The 19,811-nt window shown below is 39.6% G+C and overlaps 1 protein-coding gene across 41 annotated transcripts in view; it reads right to left on the reverse strand.

Moving 5' to 3' along the window:
* Positions 1 to 8,018: 8,018 nt before the first annotated feature.
* Positions 8,019 to 19,811, reverse strand: part of RIMS2 (regulating synaptic membrane exocytosis 2) — a 446,716-nt gene continuing 434,923 nt past the window's right edge. For all 41 annotated transcript variants that reach the window (XM_063389634.1, XM_063389477.1, XM_063389557.1 and 38 more), the window contains 5 exons: positions 14,772 to 14,913; positions 13,324 to 13,436; positions 12,448 to 12,549; positions 11,345 to 11,484; positions 8,019 to 10,917 (listed from right to left, as the gene is read on the reverse strand). In XM_063389634.1, coding sequence (XP_063245704.1) covers positions 10,699 to 10,917; positions 11,345 to 11,484; positions 12,448 to 12,549; positions 13,324 to 13,436; positions 14,772 to 14,913 — 716 coding nt within the window. In that variant the 3' untranslated portion in view covers positions 8,019 to 10,698. The remainder of the gene's footprint in view (positions 10,918 to 11,344; positions 11,485 to 12,447; positions 12,550 to 13,323; positions 13,437 to 14,771; positions 14,914 to 19,811) is intronic.

A 19,811-nucleotide genomic window follows, 5' to 3' on the forward strand; every position in this document is an offset into this window, starting at 1 on the left:
AGAATTTGTCTTGAACAATTTGAGCTGTAATAACAGCTATGACCTGGATACATGTGGTCAGTAAATAATAGCATAGTAAAATATAAAACAAAATCACATTTGGGTGTAATGATACTTAAGAAATACTCAGGTGTCAATTAATGACTTATAAACAAGTCATCTCATCTTTGTGCCATCTCATTTCACTGTAATTTGGCATCTTTAAAGACAGACCAGCAGCAAGATGAAAGCTGGCCTTGAAAAACATGGGAGTCACCATCCTGGATCCCAGCTTCCTGTTTCACTTTGGTTTGACAAGTATCCCTGATAATTGCTTCAGAAGAGAGTACATAATATTCTCTGGATGGAAACAGGGTAATCTGACCTAACAAAAGAATTTATCTTCTCTGGTGCTTAGAAACCATTTTTAGCCCTGAAACTTGAGTAACTGCATCACTTCCAGAAATTTCTTAGGAGTGGTTGTAATACTGAGATCAATGATGGCTCTTTATGAGAAAACCCATCAGCATGCTGTTTGGTTTTTTACCTGTTGAAACAATAAAGAAATAGTATCACAGGTGCTGAACTAGGCAAGACAACACCCTGATTTGAAGCCAAGGGATGGAGAGGAAATAGTTAACACCTTAGCAGGTGTTATGGTTTTTTGCCTTTTCCTCAGGCTTTAATTACTTTGCTTGCTTCATTCATGTTATCCTTATTAATTATGATGAATTGGCTGACCAAGAGTCTGTTCTCCTTTTGCAAACTTGTACAAGTAGGACCAGCTTAAGCAAGGTAAATATTCAGCCAGGACAGCAGACTTCTGGAAAAGTGGAGAATGGATCCAGTAAGTACTTTTCCTGCAGCGCAAGAAGAGGCTCTTTTTGGCTCTTACCCTTCCTGCTGAAGAGAAGCAGGGTATGTGCTGTAGTGCTTTTTAGTACTTTCTTCCTCTCCCACACCTCCCATCTTTCCTATGGTGGCAGCAGCACACTGTGGTCCTTAAACCTCACCCAGGTGTTTCACTGATAACTAAGCTTGTTTCACAGAACCACAGAACTGTTAGGGTTGGAAGGGACCTCTGGAGATCATTCAGGTCAATACCCTGCCAGGGCGAGGTCACCTACAGCAGGTGACACAGGAATTGTCCAGAGAGTTTTTAAATATCTCCAGAGAGGGAGACCCCATGACCTCACTAGGCAGCCTGTTCCAGTGCTCTGTCACCCTCAAGGTAAAGAAATTCTTGCTCATGTTGAGGTGGTATTTCTTCTGCTTTAGTTTGTAGCCATTGCTCCTCGTCCTGTCTCTGGGCACCACCAAAAGACATCCTCTTAGCACCTTGCTTTGAGATATTTGGATGTATTGGTGAGATCCCTGCTCAGTCTTCTCCAGACCAAACAGGCCCAGCTCCTACAGTTTCTCCTCATAAGAGAGATGCTGCATCCCCTCATCATCTCTGGGGCCTCTGCTGGACCCTCTGCAGTAGCTCCTTATCTGCTTCAGACCAAAACTTCCAATTTTGCTCACAGTGCCCAGAAGCCTGGCCATCTTGCAATAGCTTTTAATTTTAAAAGTCTTCTAGATTCAGCCTTTCTCCCTTAACAGTCTTCCATTTATTTACAGATTTATTTAAGACCACATGGAGTGAAAGAACAGGCTTCAAATGTGGCAAAAGAAGAGCTGTGTTCCCAGTTTGAAAAGGACTGATTTACCCTTTACACTTGGACTCCCATCTGGCTCTGCCTCCCCACATGCAAAGGTGGCCAGGCTGCATCTGTAAGCAGGGACAGGCCATGCCCTAAAGCCCTGGCTCGTGCCACACTCACTGTGCCATTGCTGGCATGGCCCCTGCCATGGTTTTACCCACAGGGGACAGCACTCTCCCAGGAAATGCTTTATGGTGGCATTGGCAAGCCCTTGTTCCCAGAAATCTGGGAGGGTAAGGCTTGTTTGAGGCAGGGAAGGGACAAGAGAAAGGAAGAGTTTGGTGTATGAACACAAAACAAGCCGTGCTGCTGGGTCTCCACGCCTGCGAAACGGAGCTGGCGTGGTTCAGTGAGCAGGGCAGATGTGACCCAGCTGAACGAGGGCCAGAGGCTGCAGGGAGGCAGGGACACCAGGACAAAGCTGCTGTAGGGCTCCAGCAGCCAGCTGACACTTAGCTGTCTACAAATGGAAGTCAAGTAGCTATTTGAGAGCAGGAATACGACCAAACCTCATGCCGTGGCCTCTCACTGAGGCCAAGGTCAGCCATGGTGTTAGTCTGAAGGGCTGAGTTTTGCAGGAGAGGATGGAGAAGCTACAGTGGGTCCATCTTTCTTTTTCCCACATTTTTGCTTTCACAATTTTCAATTTGTTTGTCATTCAGCTCTCAGGAAGGATATTTTCCCAGATGTTTTCTGGGAGCAAAAAGTGATAAAGGGAAAACAGATCTGATATTCTGGATGTCTTACCCAGAGAGTGGCATCCTCTTTTTAGGAGCTATTTGCATTACTTACCTTGGAAGCTGAACTGCCTTAAACCTCATATGCAGCTGATAGTGAAAAGTGTTCAAAATGGCTTTCGAGAAGATCCTAAATTAGAGTTACCTTCAAGGTCCCCCATCTCTTTTCATTGAGTGCAATTAAATAGGCACTTAATTTTGGCCCTCTGAGTTTCGCCTAAGTTAGATATCTGAACACAGTCTGGGTATCCATCTAAGACTGTAACTGTGGCTTGGTGTTGACACTCAGCTGTCACAACTAAGTTCATAACTCAGCACTGGTTAGGAAAGCAAAGCTGCTGACGGTGTAAGAAACTATATTCTGAATCTGTTGCCTAAGGCACCTGCTCATATTTTAAGTATTAGACATGCATGAGATATGGAAAAGTCACAAGGAAGCATCTTGGTTCTGGATCATTCTTAAAGAAAACAAGGAAATAATAACTGTGCCTAAATAGGTAAAGAAAACAATATAAAAATATGTTCTTAGTTAAACATGTATAACTAAAGAAACTAGCCGTACAGCTGCACAGATGCTGTGATTTTTACTGATACCATGCTAATTGAAAAAAAGAAATCCTGGGTTAGAAATGAGAAGAATTCACAGCAATTCAAAATGAGGATTCTTATGTTAATTTTCTTTAGTTTGTCATCTTAATGACACTTTCAGAGCTGAGAGCTGTGCCAACATTGTTTTGCTTTGCTTTGTTTTGTTTAAGACTCTTTAAGGTGCTGACAGGAATATGTCACCTCTGTTTCTCCATTCACCATTTCTTTGATTATCACCTGACTCATGTGTTTAGGGGACAACTTAGAAATGCGGTTGCATTTTAAGAGATTTAAGTGGCCTTGTTCCCTTCATTTTACCCAAATGCTTCTTGGCTCACTCTGAGATCCACCCTTTTTAGCTCCCACTTTATTTCAATGGCCAAAGTGCATCAGGATATATAAAAAATGTCAATTCCCCAAGTTTATTTTTGCTAGTGAAGAATGAAGTTGTCTGTTGGTGAAGTGCCATCCAAGCCCAGGGCTGTTCCTAGAGAGCCAGAGCTGCTGGTTTCCAGACTGCTGAGCCAAAACACAGTGTTTGTACAGCCAAAACACAGTGAAGGACAGGACTCATTTGTTTGTGCATGAGGTTGTGTAACTGTGTGCACTGACACCTCAGGCATGTGGCAGATGGTAGCTGAGGCATCTAGAACGCCAATTAGCAGATCTGAGAGTAAGCAGGTCTTGAGTACAAATTCCAAAACACAAAATCACAGCTCAGAATTTGGTATGGAATCAGAAAATGGGCTGAGAAACTGTTACATAAAGAAAATCTTTGTTTCTTTTCCAGTATGTGGGAAACTGTAAGAAGAAACTTCAAATGTCCTCAAGTTTCTTAACTGAGTTTCTTCCCATGCAGCAGAACTCTCACTGTGTTGGTCCCTGAGAGATGGTGCCTGCTATAAATGACTCTTCCTCATCCTCAGGGATCTGTCTTGCCAGTATTCAGGAATGTTGCAGCTAAAATACTAATTAACCAGAAACAAAAGGGGGATCAGAATGGTTATCAATAAAAATATCTGCTACTTTGATAATTGCACATTACCATTTAATCCCTCAGTATTACCTAAATCTCCTTTATCACAGGGATAATAGTTTTGGCAGCTATTGGCATTCAAACTGGTCTAACATGCACTGGCAAGGGAGTACTGGCCCTTTTCTTCATGAGTCTGTTGCACTATCAACAGAGCAGGACCTACTGGTTGAGTTTTTGCCTGGCAAGTGTTGGTGTTTCAGTTTGTTTTCATTTCAGTGAATGGTGTCACCTTAATATAAATATCATCTTTAAAATACTGATGATTCCTTTACTGCAGCTAGACAAAAAAACTTTAATTAACAACTCTTACGTTAAGCCCTGACAGCTGTCCGAGGGAACCATGGAATATCTCAAGTTGTAAGGGATCCATAAGGAGCATTAAGTCCAACTCCCTGCTTCTCACAGGACTACCTAAACCAGATGACTAAGAGCATCATCCAGACACTCCTTGAACTCATGGCTGCTTCCCTGGAGAGCCTGTTCCAGTGAGCAACCACCCTCTGGTTGAAAAGCCTTTCCTAATATTCAACCTGAACTTCGACCAATGCAGCTCCATTCCATTTCCCTGTGTCCTGTCACTGCTCTCCAAAGAGGAGATCAGCAGCTCCCCCTCCACTGGCCCCTGGGAGGAAGCTTTACACTGTGCTGGAGTCACTCCTTATCCTTCTCCAAGCTGAACAAGCCAAATGACTTCAGCCAATGCTCCTGAGTCTTGCGCTTGAAACACTCTATCAGTGCCAAACCTGCTCCCACCCCACTGAGGTATCCTAAACCTACATGTCTCTAAGATTGTTGGCATCCAGTGCCACTCACCCATTCCATCTTCATGGCAACATCACTTCCACGATATGTGGATAATATGGATAGCACTTAATAAACTGTTCTTGGTTACAGCAATTGTCACAGACAACAAGCACTTATGACAAACTTTTCCTTAGTCCCATGCACTGTGCTCTCTGCAGATCTAGGATGCTATTTCCTTTCCATGTGACCTCATGTCATATTTTAGGGCATCAGTGCCCTGTGGTTTAATTAGTATGGCTGCTTCTCTTTCTCCCTGGGGCTGGGCTGAGGAGTGACCTGACACGACAGTGTGTCAGATCTGGGAAATTAATTCTCACCCATTTCCTCCTTCATCAGTTATTTGCTGCCTGCTGCCCTCAGTCCTGATAATTATACAGGCAGTTCAAATAGGTCTCGGAAGGACTATGGAATCCTCATTCTTATTTCTGGCTGCTATGCCTGGATGTGCTTCTCCTAAGCACAGCTGCTGTGAAGGTAAAAATTCAACACAAGACAGTCATTACTTCCTGCCTCTGTGGCCAATGGAGAGAAAAGGAGAGAATCTGATGTGCCCAGCGTGACTCATCCCACCCTAAACAAGATATCAAAAATAGACAGGTATTAAGCAAATAATTCCAGAAGGTAATTTATCTTTGGTATTAGTAGCAGATAGCTGTATTTTTTTTTTTCTTGCCAGCTAAGCTAGGTTCCATGAACCTGTCCTTTGAAGGTGAACCATTCTTAGCTGGGTGCATGTGTATCTTCTTTCTTGCATTGCTGCTTGCTCCTGGTGAAGTGTTGTTGTAAATACCAAGGAAGGGACAGCGAGGACAGTCACAATTGGAAGCTGATTATGATATCTGCAGCTGTGGTGTCTGCTCTTTGCTGCTTGGGTATCAGAGAGAAGAGAATTGCATAGATATGAGCCAAGGGAAGAGGTACAAACTTTTCTAGACTCCCACACAGCTTTATCCAACTTTGTGAGGAAGCTATGAAATCTATTGCTTTGTTACCTTTTATGCCATATTAAACCTCTATATAGAAACTATTACATTTTAATTATTTTACAGGTGTGAACAAATATTTGATAATAGTGGGAAATAGTGCGAATGCAATGGTGTGCTGGTTGGGATTGTGCTGGCCCCATGCTCACCCTCAGTGTGGCAAACATCATGCTATTTAAACCTTGTAAATCTGAAGTAAAGCCATGGAAGCAGAAAAGCTTACTGACTGCCCACAGTCAGGCACCATGGTGTTTTACTGCATTTTTTATTGGCACAGATTCCTCCCAGCATAACCAGATGAATCAGCCATCTGAGCCAATGTTTAGTAGTCATGAGTAAAGTGGTATTGTTAATATTAAAATGATCTAGTTTTGTTTGGTTTGAAATTAAGTGGACATAGACAAGAAGAAATTGGAGAGGGAAAACAGCAAGCAATCTTGAGAACTTATCTCAGAGAATAGGACCCTTTAGAAGAGTATATGTTGTAGATTTCTTGTCTGTACAAAGCGCCTTTTCAAGGATTCACTGATTGTAATTGTGTGTATTTCTAACAAGTGCCAAAGACAGACAAGGTCTCATGTCCAGCAGTGGGAGGAGGTGTTTTCTTGCCCACTCTACCACAGGGCTGGAGATGATGTACTCCAGACTCACCTGCCCTCATAGTGCAGTTCTCACCCAGAGATTTGCCTGTCTTGACGACCTTGCCAATGTCAGCATCAGCAGAAGAGGGACCTGCTGGGGTATTAGTGGTTTAACACACCAGAAGTCTTGGTCTGTTCCTCCAGCAACCCACTTGCAGATGCAGTGCAACAAATGGAGTTCCTATCTTCACAGTTCCCACAACTGCTTGGCCCAAAGTAATTTGCTTCCTGTTTGGTGGTTTTGTCTCATGACAGTACTGCAGTGCTTTTCTTTCACCTCATCTCTGGGAACAAATACACACATTTTGCTGTGCATACTGCCAGCCAGCCTCTCACTCTTCAGTAAATAGTCATAAGTGCTTAAGTTTTGCCGAATCACCACTGCCTGTGCTGATGCTGCCTCTGAGGGGTCAGGTAGGGATTTTATCTCTACTTTCTCATCTCTACCCACCCCTCATTGCTCTAGAGGTGTTGGAACACTGCTCCCTTCTGCAGAGGCTGCATGAGCCCTTCCAGCCCCCTCTGTCAGGTGGCCATTCTGTCCTCATTTGTACCCTGCTCACAAAAAAAAAAGGCAGCTAATATTAGGTGGTATCTGGGGTTAGGGTGGAAGTCTAAGTGGCTGGTGCAGCCAGTCCCCAGCGGCTGATGGGAGCGCTCCATGGTCCCAGTACATTTAGTGTGCTGGTTATCCTGGAGCCGGAGCAGCCCGGCAGGCAGAGCTGGCAGCTGGCAGCCAGCTCCACGCTGGAGCCATGTCCTGCTTGGCTGGGAGCCCAAGGATGGCCGGAGCACAGGGCCCATGGCCTGGCTGGGTGTCAGGCACACCGGGCCTCCCGCCGCTCCCTGAGTGAATCCTGAAAGTGGCATTCCACCTGCAGCCCTGCTGGAGGAGAAAAGCATGCTTGTTCTCCAGCTGTGTGCACTGACACGGCTGCCTGAACCCCAGCTAGCTCTGATTCTGGCTGTGCCAGGGGCCGTTCCCAAATCTGCCAGCAGATTCAGGTAACAGTGCAGAGCAAGGCTGTTCTTCTACGGCAAACAGGTGTTGTGGTGTCTAGGCTTTGGAGCAAGGACTAGAGAAGGCTCTCTTCTGTACAATTTCTCAGAGACCTTTAATCCCCAAGAGGGGGATATAAAAAAGAACAAGGAACAAAGCCCATGCCTGCTTTTAAACCCGAGGGGTGGGGGGTGTGGAACAAGCAGGTGATTGGCCCCAGGACAGATGCACAGGGGGTTTCCATAACATAGGGCAGTGTCAGGGGAAAAGATGGACAGCTGACCAAAGCTTCTAGGGAGACAAAGGGACAAAGGGGGAGGCATGCTTGGACAGCACCTGACCCATCGAGCGAGGGGGAAACGGGGATGAACCACTGAGATATAGAATTTTAAACAGCTTAATAAAAACCCACCACCATAGTGCACTGTCTGTAACCAGCTCCACCGAAGGGTGTGGAAGGATGTTGCTGAGCACCTCAGAGAAAAGCAACAAAATTCTGCACACAAATTCTGTAAAGAAAATGTTTTATTTAAAGTGTTAAATACCATCACCAGAATGAGTTTGATTTACATTAGTTGGTGTTCATTACAGGCCTAATCTGCCTTTTTTTTCCCCAACTGTAATTCCTTTTAACTTTTTAAAACGTACTATTTACAAGACAGCAGTGATCACTGGAATAGTACTATTTACATGACTAAACCATAAGTAGAATTGCAGACGTGTGAAAATTAAAAAAAATACATTAATTTTTTTAAAATAAATACTGCATAATGACAATTATGTACAAACCTTCCATGCGTCATGTCCTTGATTTTAAAATTTGAAATAATTTATAGAGGACTATGCATACAAGAATGTGTGAGCACATCTCACAGTGTCAGGAAAATGGTTATGTATTTTTGTTTAATATCCTAGGGGATATTGTAGACTGCATGTTAGTAGTATTTATTTGCTGCTGGTAGACAGGTGTCTAAATTATTTCAATAAATATAATTTTACCAGTCTGTCTATTAACTTAACAATAATCCATTATATAAACTCTGCAGACAAGACACAATCTCATTTTCTATGATATTGCACAAAGTAAAAGGCATTATAAGTGATACTGTTATTACTTTTTCCCTCTTAAGAGGCATGTACAATTTGTTAATGGGAAACTTCAATAGATTTTCAAATAAAATCAGAATAATTCAGTGGCCGTAAAGGTAAATGTAATGTACTTGAAAATTATTGCAAGATTTCAATAATTTCAATTTAACCTTAAGTAGGTATTAAAGGCATACAAAGACCCATAAAAAAAAAAAGGAAGAAAGATATTTTGTTATTAAACATTAGCCAGTTACATTCCCTTTAAATAACATAACTTAATGAGAAGCTTGAACGTGCAGCACCACCCAATGGTAGTTACTGTCTGCTACAAACCCCAGGGTTTTGAAGCTCCATGAACTGCAGTGAGGTTCTGGTAATGGTGTCAAATGCTGACAGAGTGGTACTGAAAGGCTTTCTTTAAGGCTATTTTACCAACCAAAGACTGATACTTTCCAGACTGATATTACCTAATTATGTCTTTTGCAACGCAAATGTAGTGTATGAAAATTGAACTTTACAGCAGAAGAACTGTATGGATTTGTAACCTTTGTTGCTTTTGTTATTTCAAAAAATGTAGCAATCAATTTGGTTTAGTGCAAATAAAAGTGCTTAAATTTGTTTTCTAAAAATCAATCAGGTACTTAATTTTTCCTCTTTCCAAAAACCTTCAAGAAATAATAGTTCAGTCTTTGAATGAAAGATGCTGGTGCTGAAAACAAATTTATTGAAGACATCTCACAATGGCCACATGATTCCAGTATTTTGCTGTAGAATTCAATTTGAAGGTGAGAAAAAATGAAAATAAGTTACCATGCACTGTACAATAAATTGCAAAAGTTCAAATATTTTCTTTATCAAATACATGCTGAATTACATTAATGTACTCCCAAGCCATGTTGCAAAATCCTTTTCAACATGCTTGAAAAAAATTAAGCTCTTAAACAATATTTTTCTCAAATAATTCAGAAATGCAGAACAATCTGCAACCCTGAACCAAATATGGGGCATAAGACAGTAGTAAGTCAAAAGGTAGCCATTTTAGAATATGCTGATCTTCCTGGGAGGTAGAGGGGGAAAAGAGCAAAAGGAAGAAGGGAGATTGGGAGGAGAGACAGAGAAAGAAGGAGGTAAAAGAAGTGTACAATTTGCACATTATGTTGAACTTTACAAGGCTTGTACCTTTTACATTTAAATAAATTTAATATAATACACTTATTTCTTGTCACATAAACAGAATTTTAAATATTTGCTAGAAATTATTTTTTATTTTTAATATAAGTCTGCAAAAACACAGACCATGACTGCTTTAAAGAATGATAAACGTGGTGTGTCTTTGTATCACCCTGTTGCATTCTCTTCCCTTTAAAACCATGCACTAGTGAAATTTATTTTTAAAAATAATATAAACTGTTGAAAATGGCTGATTTTTTTTTTTGCAAGTTGCAGCCCCAAGAAAATAATTTAAGTGTTCAGCTAAATCTGTGTCCATGCAAAAAAGTTTCTTAATTTCATACAGTACAGTATATCCACAGAATTTATTTTTCAGAGAGTCCATCATGTCTGGGGTTTCACTGTGTGAACAGCTGGAGGTATGAAGCCCGCCACTTTAAGTCTTGAACCTTTTCAATATGAAGAGTTTTCAGATCTCAAGCAACTGCTGCAAGTGTCAGTTGACTTTTCCAGCATCCTTAGATTCTTTTCTTCCACTGCCTGCTAATCCACTGATGTGTAACATGGCTTCATGGGAGGGTAGCTCCGTTTCTGTGGCATAACCAAACTTTAGGAGGGGAGGGCAGACAAATAAAGAAATGGGAGCAACAAAACAGATATGCCATTGAAAAGGACTTTTGTTGCATGAAACAGATTGATTTTTTTAGTTTAGTCCATGGCTTCAGATTGGACCAAAACTGAGTCCCTGAACTCCAAACCTATCAGTTCTTCATGATTTCAGTCCATCACCTGAGGGCCTTCCATAGGGCACAATGTGTGCAACTTCCTTGAGAACACAGGATCGCGTTGCAGCCCTAGAAACAGGCTCAGAAGACACAACATTAAGCATGCAGTGTTACCAGGGTTTGCGACCTGTAATTTTATTTTTTGTAACGCTGGTTGCTATGACGACAGTTTCACAGCTGCTATGAGCGAGCATACGAAGGTCCTGTTGAACTTTCAAGAGATGATTGGGAAGCTCTTCTAGTGAGAGGAGCCAAGGTTGGGTCTACTAGGGAAGAAGGAGGGAAAAGTTTGAACCACCCAATCACCATGTTGGACAGGTCCAGTTCATCTAAAAGTATCTGTGCCACTCCCATAAAGGATTTGTGATCCATACGTCCATAGTCTCCCCAAACAATTATCTGTTAGGAAAAGAAACACAAGAAAATAGAAAAATTTCACCAAAAATGTCAAAAGCTTTAATCTGATTTGTCAAAAAACTCTGCTTATTTAATTAGAGTAAAGAATGAAATATCTGACTACTGACATAGTTTAGTTCTGTGTATACTAATCATGATGCAGTGACAGAAATTATTCACGATGCCAGAGAAAACCCAGAGGGGCCCAAACATACAGCAGAATGATCTATAACTCACTTTTGCTCACTTCTACTTGCATACTCAGTTTCTACTTGCATAAATAGCTATTAATGTTGTATTTATCTGTGCAGCAAGTATATAAAATACGAGAATTTATTTCTAAATGAAGCCTGAAACAAGTTTGAAACTCATTCAGTGAAAACTGTACAGGTGACATTTTCAGATTCAGAGGAATAGTTATGCAAATTACCTGTAAAACTTTCCCTTGGGGACTTTCTTCAAATGATAGAAGTTGCTGATAAAGTGGTTCCAGTGTTTTTCTTGCTACCTTTGTTTTCTTTTTGGCTATGCAGACTCCATTTTCTAATAGATACACCTTTACATATGGTGCTTAAAAGAATGAAAATAAAGAACAGTAGGTAAAGAAGTCCAGATTTTTTTGTGTAACACACACACTTTCTATCACCATATAAAAATCTGCTTTTAAAGGATATATAACTTACAAGAACAAATCTCACAATCAATATTAACAATTATTCCCATACAAAGCATCCATGCATTTTCTTTACTATTCTCCTTGGGTGTATTTTTTCCTTGACTTTTTGTATGTCTCTTTTACCATGAAACAATTCAGATTTTGACCTGAAAAAATCAGATATTCCTATATATAGCATCCCTATACTGTACAATATGCAAAATAGGCCTATTAAGTAAATGCACGACTTAAAATGACTTTGGTGAGATTTGGATCAATGCTCCAAACTGTTAATAATTTAAAAGTACCTACAAGGTGAAAATCAGTGAAGAAAAGACTCTGACACAATTTCTATTTTGGCAAAAGAGCTTGCTAAAAATATCATTATATTGTCCTTTTCACATAGTGTTACAGGACGCCAGATTATAAAATAAGGAGTGAAAATCAAATATTGTTCTACTTTTCAAGTAGATAGATATCTGTTCCACATCTCTTGATTCTCTCTTCAATTCTAAGACTCCTATATAAAATCTTCAGTATATACCTTACTTTCTACCCCATAACTAAGGATGCCTTTGCTATTATCAAAAATAATTTTGGGTGTTCTGACAGCCTGATTTTTAATTTCCTCCTGAAGGAGGGCTGATTTTTGGTGTATCATTTCAGTGTGGTATACATTACAGTATACAACACTGTCATCTACTGAGATTTGAATTTGTTAACAGCTGCCAAAGCTGAACAGAAAAGCCACAGAATTGTTTGGTTGAATGCTATTCTTAGAATCATAGAATAGACTGAGTTGGAAGGGACCCATTAGGATCATCAAGTCTAACCACTGGCTCCGTGGTAAGTTTGTTACTAAGGTTTTTCCTCCTTACCTGGCAGTGTCTTTGAACCTGGTTTTACAACAAGGCCACGGGCGCGGATTATTTCTACTTCCAGTTGTCCTTTCTTGTCCATCATTCCCACCTGAATATCTCCTAGACAACAAAAAGAAATCCCAGCATTGTAATTCAGAAATATTTTAATATATGAAATGTTGACAAAATTTCCAGGATGAATACGTGGAGACTTGTATCATCTGTTTTCCATCAATAAGTATGATCTGGATTTTAAAACTATTAAATAATTTAATATTTAATAATTTCATATATCTTCACTGCTGTTTATGTTAGTAAACAATTTAAAACCTCTGCAATAACACCTTGTCTCACATCTTCCATCTCTCTATTACTTCAAGCTAATTTCTATTTCCTAAGAGTTTCATATTAAAAAAAAAAGGCAGCAAGGGAATTAACACAAAGCAGCTCTGTAAAACTGCTTGAAATCTCTTCACTGTGCCTTTAGTTTAAGACAAGTTATGAAAAGACAACTGGTGAATATAAAAGCCTGTAAACACAGTAATAACAAATATTTTGCACCTAAATTACCAATTTTTATACAATATTTTCCAAGGGATTCAGAGAAAAGTTTGCTCTCATTAGCCCCATTCTAAAGATGGAAAACTGAAGAAGAGGTAAAAGGCTGAATTTTTCAAAGCAACTCTCTACTTTTGCATGTCTTCATAAGATCCATGATTACATTCAGCTTTGGCTGAGGTTACAGCTTTGGTCTTAACTGAGTTGCTCAAAGTTGTTTCTCACAAAAGAAATCCATATATAAAGGGAATCTAGATAAATTTTGTGTTGTAATTACCAAATAGATTACTAATTACCAAATAGAATATATCATATCTAGAAGACATAAACACTTACCCATTGATGGCGTTGCCAAAGTCTGTCGTCCTACAAGCTGGGCAGGACCAAGACCATCCAGAAAATCACTGAACTGGCTATCTGCAGCCAATCTCACCCCAGGGAAGATCAAACTAGAAATAATATTGAAAAAGAAACCAACAAAAAATACACTTAAATTTGCCCTTTCTTTGTGTTTTTTATTTATTTGGTTGGTTTTTTGTTTTAATTTGGCTTGGGTTTGTTTTTTGTTTTTAGACATTTTAATGTTTGTGGGTTTGGTAGTACTGTAAGGGACTTACAAAACAATTACTGTAATTTTTGAAATCCCACAGTGTTCAGCAAGCAGCAGTTTAGCCTTCAGCATATAAACAAACAGGTAAGGAAAGCACTACTCCTCAATAGTCTCCGAATTTGTATTCTTCCATCATGTTCTCCTTTTCCAATGCATTAAAGACCACTGTTCATTATCAAAGTATTCATATGAGACCAGTTTGTTAAGATAGTGACACACACCCTTACCACTGACTTAGTTACATAAAGGTTAAATTGCTCACATTTCTCAGTTACTGTGAATTCAATGGCTAAACATCAAATGTACACAGTGAAATTATGACAATACACCAAATACTGGTTGCTATTTTCAAAATCCCCATTCATTTGAAATATTTTGTTAAAAATGTCTTTGAGAATGACATCTATTCAATAACAGACTTGAAATACCTTGTGGCAAAGTAACTTAAAATGAAAATGCTTGCCATAAGTTATCCATGACCCTTTACAGTGCAACAAGAACTAATGAAATCTGTAATGACCAATCATTAAGAAATGTCCATCTCAAATGCATATAGTGCATCAACTTGGACACATCAAATATATTGTGCAGCATAGATGTATTGTCCAGTGCTGTGAACACCACTAATAAATCAACCTACAATAAGACTTTTCTGGGCAATGTCTCAAATTTAACACTCAGAAGCTTTTAACTTGAGCTTTTATGATAACCAGGATACATGACAGACTCGTACTTCTGTGCAGATAATTTCTTCAGTTAAAAGTAGAAGAATCTTTGAAATGCTCTTGAGCCCAATGAATGACACCATGAAATGCTCTAGAAATGCTTTGCTCTGCATAGCACTGACATATGCCAGGAGTTTTTGGAAGAGAATTTGTCTATATCTGTGTTTTACCTGGTGTACTTCACCGCTTCCCTTCCTGACACAGTTCATGATGGTGATCTGACCCACCATGTGCCCTTCTATGGCACAGCAGAAATGATCCTTCTCCTTCCTGCACCAACAGTGGCAGACTCTTTCAGTCACAAGGGAAGACTTAGGCTTAGTCCATCAATGACACCAGCTTGTGAAGGGAATTCTGACTGAACAGGACCTACAGCACTCACTGTGCTTCTCTCTAACAACCAGTTTATGGAGAAATGTTAAGAAACCAGAGCTGCAAATGCTGCTTACTTTCCCTCAGAGCTGTAGCTGTTCATGCTCCCATCCGTTGACTCCCGGCTCGCCTGGCGAGTCATCCAGTTCCTCATCTCCACGGCCAGCCCTGTCTCCGTGCTCCTCTGGACGGTGCTCCGCAGCTTCTTGCCCCCTGCTTCTGTTGGAGACAAAAGAGAAGCCCCTGTGCCACTGTGCTGTCACAGCACACCCCTGCTCCATGTGGCACAAACACTCAGAGCTGCAAATTAATGACCTGTAACAAAACTTCCATTTAAAAATTATCAATTTTTTTAATAACAGGGAAATAGCATCATAAACCTCATTTACAGGATCTTAGTTCTGTCACCGTGTGCTCTCCAAGGTCAGACAACACAAGTCTGCTTCACGGAGGAAACCAGATTTACACAATCCATAGTCTAGAGTGTTTAAAATATATTTTCCCTGGATGAATAAGTCCCTCTTAGGAATTCAATTAAAATGTTACCATGATGTCAAAACCTGCAGAGTAATGTTCTAATTCAGATGAATTACTGTTTTAAAAACACTTGGTCATTATCTCCTAAATCACATTACAGATATCCATTGGTGAGGACAGTAAACTACAAATCAAGAACCCTTCCCATGTTTTCTTCTCTATTCACTAGCTGATAAATTTAAATTTATATTTAAAATATACAGTATTGATTTTTATGCATAATATGAAACTTTATCACCTCCAAGAATAACAATTTTTCTATCTATATGCACAGTTTAATTTTACTTGTAAAAACAGCAATGTGACAGATATCTGGCTATCAGACAAGTGAAAAAATGAACAGTATAACAGCATTTTAGTGTAGGAATTTTGATCAAGACCTCAGCTTGATGAAATGAGTAGGAATGAACCCTCAGTTCTTCTTTCATGAATATGACAGCCACTCCATGTCATTTCTGATTTTAAATGCTGCTCCCTGCAATGGGGTAAGGAATTCTGCATACCGATTTCTTGCAATCTGCTCTATACGCCTCTGAGTGCAGCACAGTGATGTGCGATATACTGATATTATAAAAGTTCAAGAACTTTAAATATGCTGCAACAAATTTTAACAATTTTTAAATATTGATACCATGAGGGTAGAGGTAGGATATCCAATATCCTAGGATATCAACTGACTCAACTTCCTCCTGCAGCTGTTTGAAGCATCTGGTACCCTTTACACCTTCTTTGCCTCATCATGTACTAGAGGGCAGAAGAACTTCTGGACCTTTGAGGTTGGTGAAGCTTTAGGGATTTGAAAAAAGGAAATGAGCAAAAGGAGGAGATCGTCCTGGGATGAGGACTATCACACTCCAGGGGGATGTGTGAGCACAGGGACTGGCTTAGAGTGAGAGGATCTGCACCCTCGGACAGGGAATGGGAGAGAGACCTCAATTTCAATGTGTGCACTCATTGTCACTGTCCTACAGGCTGCAGCGCGGGTAGAAGTCTCCCAAGCCCATCCCAAGCCAAGTCAGGAGGAATATTGGGTCAGATAAAGAACATGGGAAATGTAGAGAAGTGGGAACTAAACACCAAAAATACCTTGAAAACCACTGGCTCCTTGTCAAGAAAGATTAATAACTCTGCAATATTTAGCAGCAGTGAGACATTTCTACAGCAGTATCATGAGTGGTTCAAATCATCTTGCTTATTACAAGCCTTCTACATATTCCTTAAGACCAGCACTTTTATTCAGTACATACAAATAGGAATAATAATAGAAATAATAATTTTCCTCTAGAACTTCAGCTACCCAAATGAATCCAGTACCCAGTAGAATGAAAAAATAAATTTTATTGCATCAAACTTATTTCTAAAAATGCCCATCAATACCTGATGTCAAAAATGCAAATAAAAAAGGTACCAGGCTACTAGAACATATAAAAAATGAAGGTTAGAAATCAACAATTTCATTACTTTTGGGTTGCATTGTTCCAAGTGCCTGTCGGTTTATTATTTATATTCAACTAATGCAAGCTGGAAGATGACTTCCAACAGTAGTCCAGAGTTATTGTAAAATACAAGCACTCAATTCAAAGAAATATTCCCACAAACTGCCAGGAAAATATCATGCTGTAATTTTGTAGAAAAGGTACACTGCATCACAGTTACACATGTGAAAGGCATACAACCCTGAAGCCCCACAGGATATTACTCTTCTCTTCTACAAACTCTTTTCATGAGTAAGCATTCATTTTCATTCAGCCTCACTGAAAGATGGTCATTCTCAATTCATTATTGTAAACATGATGCACATTTAAAAGAATATCTCCATCTTGCACGATTCTTCAGTATCTTCATCCATCTTTTAAAGTTTTGTGAGTTTGGGAGAAATATATGTTTGATTATGTAATATGTGAGAAGGAGTATATAGTAACCTTTATTAATTTGTAAGGCAGATTTTTTTTCTGAACTAGAATTTTAAGTCTGTATGCCTTCATTGTAGAAGAACAGAATAAAAAAATGAACACATCCATTCCACATCAATTTACTGAGAAATTAAGGTAGAACTTGTGCAACTGCCATTCAAGTCTTCATAGAGGCACACATGTTCATAGCATCCCTCTAAAACTTAATTTAAAGATTTTACCTGAAATAAGTGGTCTAGTTCACATGACAACAGACACACAAAGATATAACTTTGATACAGCATGGAAGTTAGGCATGTGTAGTATACCCAGCTGTTGTATAAGTGCAAGTGGTACACAGAAATTATTTTGATCTTAACACAGAATTTAGGGAGGGCTGAAAGGAGGTTATGTGAATAACTATTTCAAAATTTTCAATAGAAACACACAGTGCTCTCGACTGATCTCCAAAGAGAAAGATCTGACCTTTCATCAATAAAGTTCCTAATCATGATGTTGATGCTTCTTGAAGTAAGAATTGAAGATTTCAACAGCAAAATGGCAACTTGGAGTAGAATTCACAGAAGACCCAGATCTGGGTGGCATGGCTCCTGAGCCACTGCTTTTGATATGAATACTCTTTCAGATGAAACTTGGCTAAACTAATACATAATAATACACAAGAAATATCCCCACTTGATTGCCCCCAATACTAGCAATATATTTGTCCCTGGAAAAATTTTAATAAATCAAGAGTAATCCTACAATTCCTCAAAAAATTTAAAAGCAAAGACAGTATTTGTGCCGTCCCTAACTTACATTTCATAAATTCAGGATTAAAAAATTCAGAAGGTATCAAGCAGCAATGAAACCACCAAGTAGCTATTCAGCTCAAAGAAACAGCCTTTGGTGCCATACTTCCAAGCTGTAGCCAGTAGATCATACCACTCTACTAAAGCCAAACTGTTTTCCCTCATTCCTATCTAAAAACTGAAACCTCCTCTCTTGCATTAATTCAACTACTTGTGTAGCCGCATTCCATACTGGACCCAAATCAGAAGGAACAAACAAAAAATATGATTTAAAGTTGTTCTTTTTCTTTCAAGACAGATAATTTCAGAAAAGATATTTGTCAAGACAAGCACACAGTGGAATGAGCCCAACTAAGGCAATACTAACCTCAAGATAGATTAGTAACTTGGGAATGCACCACTCAGAAATAAATATCTAACTGGTGTCACTGTAAAAGTGGGGGTTGGTTTTACAATCCTAAAGTATATATACTTATACACTTACATTATGCATGCCGTTTAAATCTTACCAAATGAAAAGACATGGAAATGAGAGCCTAGAAATGTACTTTGTTGTTACATTGCTGAGTACCTGCAATCAAAATCATTTTACTCATCATTTCCTAAACTCTAATAAAGAACATTGAAAATGTTCTCCAAATTAGTATAAGCTAACTGTCCTAGCAAAAAGAAATTTCTCTCATGTCCCCACCACAAAATATGGAATATATTATCCTGAAAACACTAGTTCAGATTCTTGCAGCCATATTGTAAGGAGTGGAATAAATTACCAGAAATAATTGCATTGGTATTTATGAAAGCACATTCTTACAGTTAATCACACTGGTGATTTAACTAATATGGTTACTGCAAATAAACTCCATAGGCCACATTTTCTAAGTTACACACGGAATTATTTGTTCTCACAACTTGGAGTGCAAATCACTTACAGCTTAGGGATACAAAACTACTGATACAATCTTCAATAGCAGATGAGAAGTCAAACTGCAGTGAACACAACAGATTACCTTCCATTATCTAGGATCTAGCCAGATGAAATCTGCTGCTGGTGGTGAGAGCGAGAGCTCTCAGCTTGCTCTCAGCAGGAGCTTCCCACAACTGCTTCCCCAGCAGGCACAGAGCCAAGAGAGGACATGGCACAGGCACAGGCAGGCTGGCCATGCCAGTCCCCAGCTGATACATGATCTCTTGGAAGGACTTGTATGGAGTACAGAGCAGCTGTGCCTTCAGAAACACACGTAAGCGCTTGAGGGGGCTCTTCTCTGCTCTCCCCACATCACTGGAAAAGCTGCATGAAAGCTTCTTCAGCACTGTCATCTCAACTCAGGAGTTAGATCCACAAAGAGAATAAGCTGCCTTTAAGTGCCTGTTTTTTGAGACTAAAATTCTTTACAAACCTTGTTACCTGCTCTGGATATGTTAACAAGTAGCTTGATAAAAGAGAGTCTAAGAAAATTTGAACCTATGGAAGAAAAGGGGGACAGGGTAGGTCTCAAATTCCCTTGCAGCCACACAGCTCTGTTCTGCAGCCCAAGTTTTGTCTGCATTGAACAAAGCATTTAGCATTTGTTGAAGCACTAGGAAGCACAGCCAAGCTGTTTCTTTCTGTGTTACCCACAGACCCCAAGCAGAAGACATGGTTTAGGATCCATTAATTTAAGCAGGATTTGGGAAACCCAGATTCCATTGTCACTTGAGTTTGAGCTCATTTCACTGATTCTCATAGGCCAATGCTGACAATCAGTTTATGAAGTTTTGTGTTACAGTCCTTCTGATGGACATTTTCACAGAGCATGCTGTCAGCACTTCTGAAACCCAAAGAGCATTTCAGAGCTAGGGGAAACTGTAACCAGGGGCTTTCCCCTCCTTCCTTGTA

Source organism: Prinia subflava, chromosome 1 (assembly GCF_021018805.1).
Source record: "Prinia subflava isolate CZ2003 ecotype Zambia chromosome 1, Cam_Psub_1.2, whole genome shotgun sequence".
In the NCBI taxonomy this organism is placed as follows: domain Eukaryota; kingdom Metazoa; phylum Chordata; class Aves; order Passeriformes; family Cisticolidae; genus Prinia; species Prinia subflava.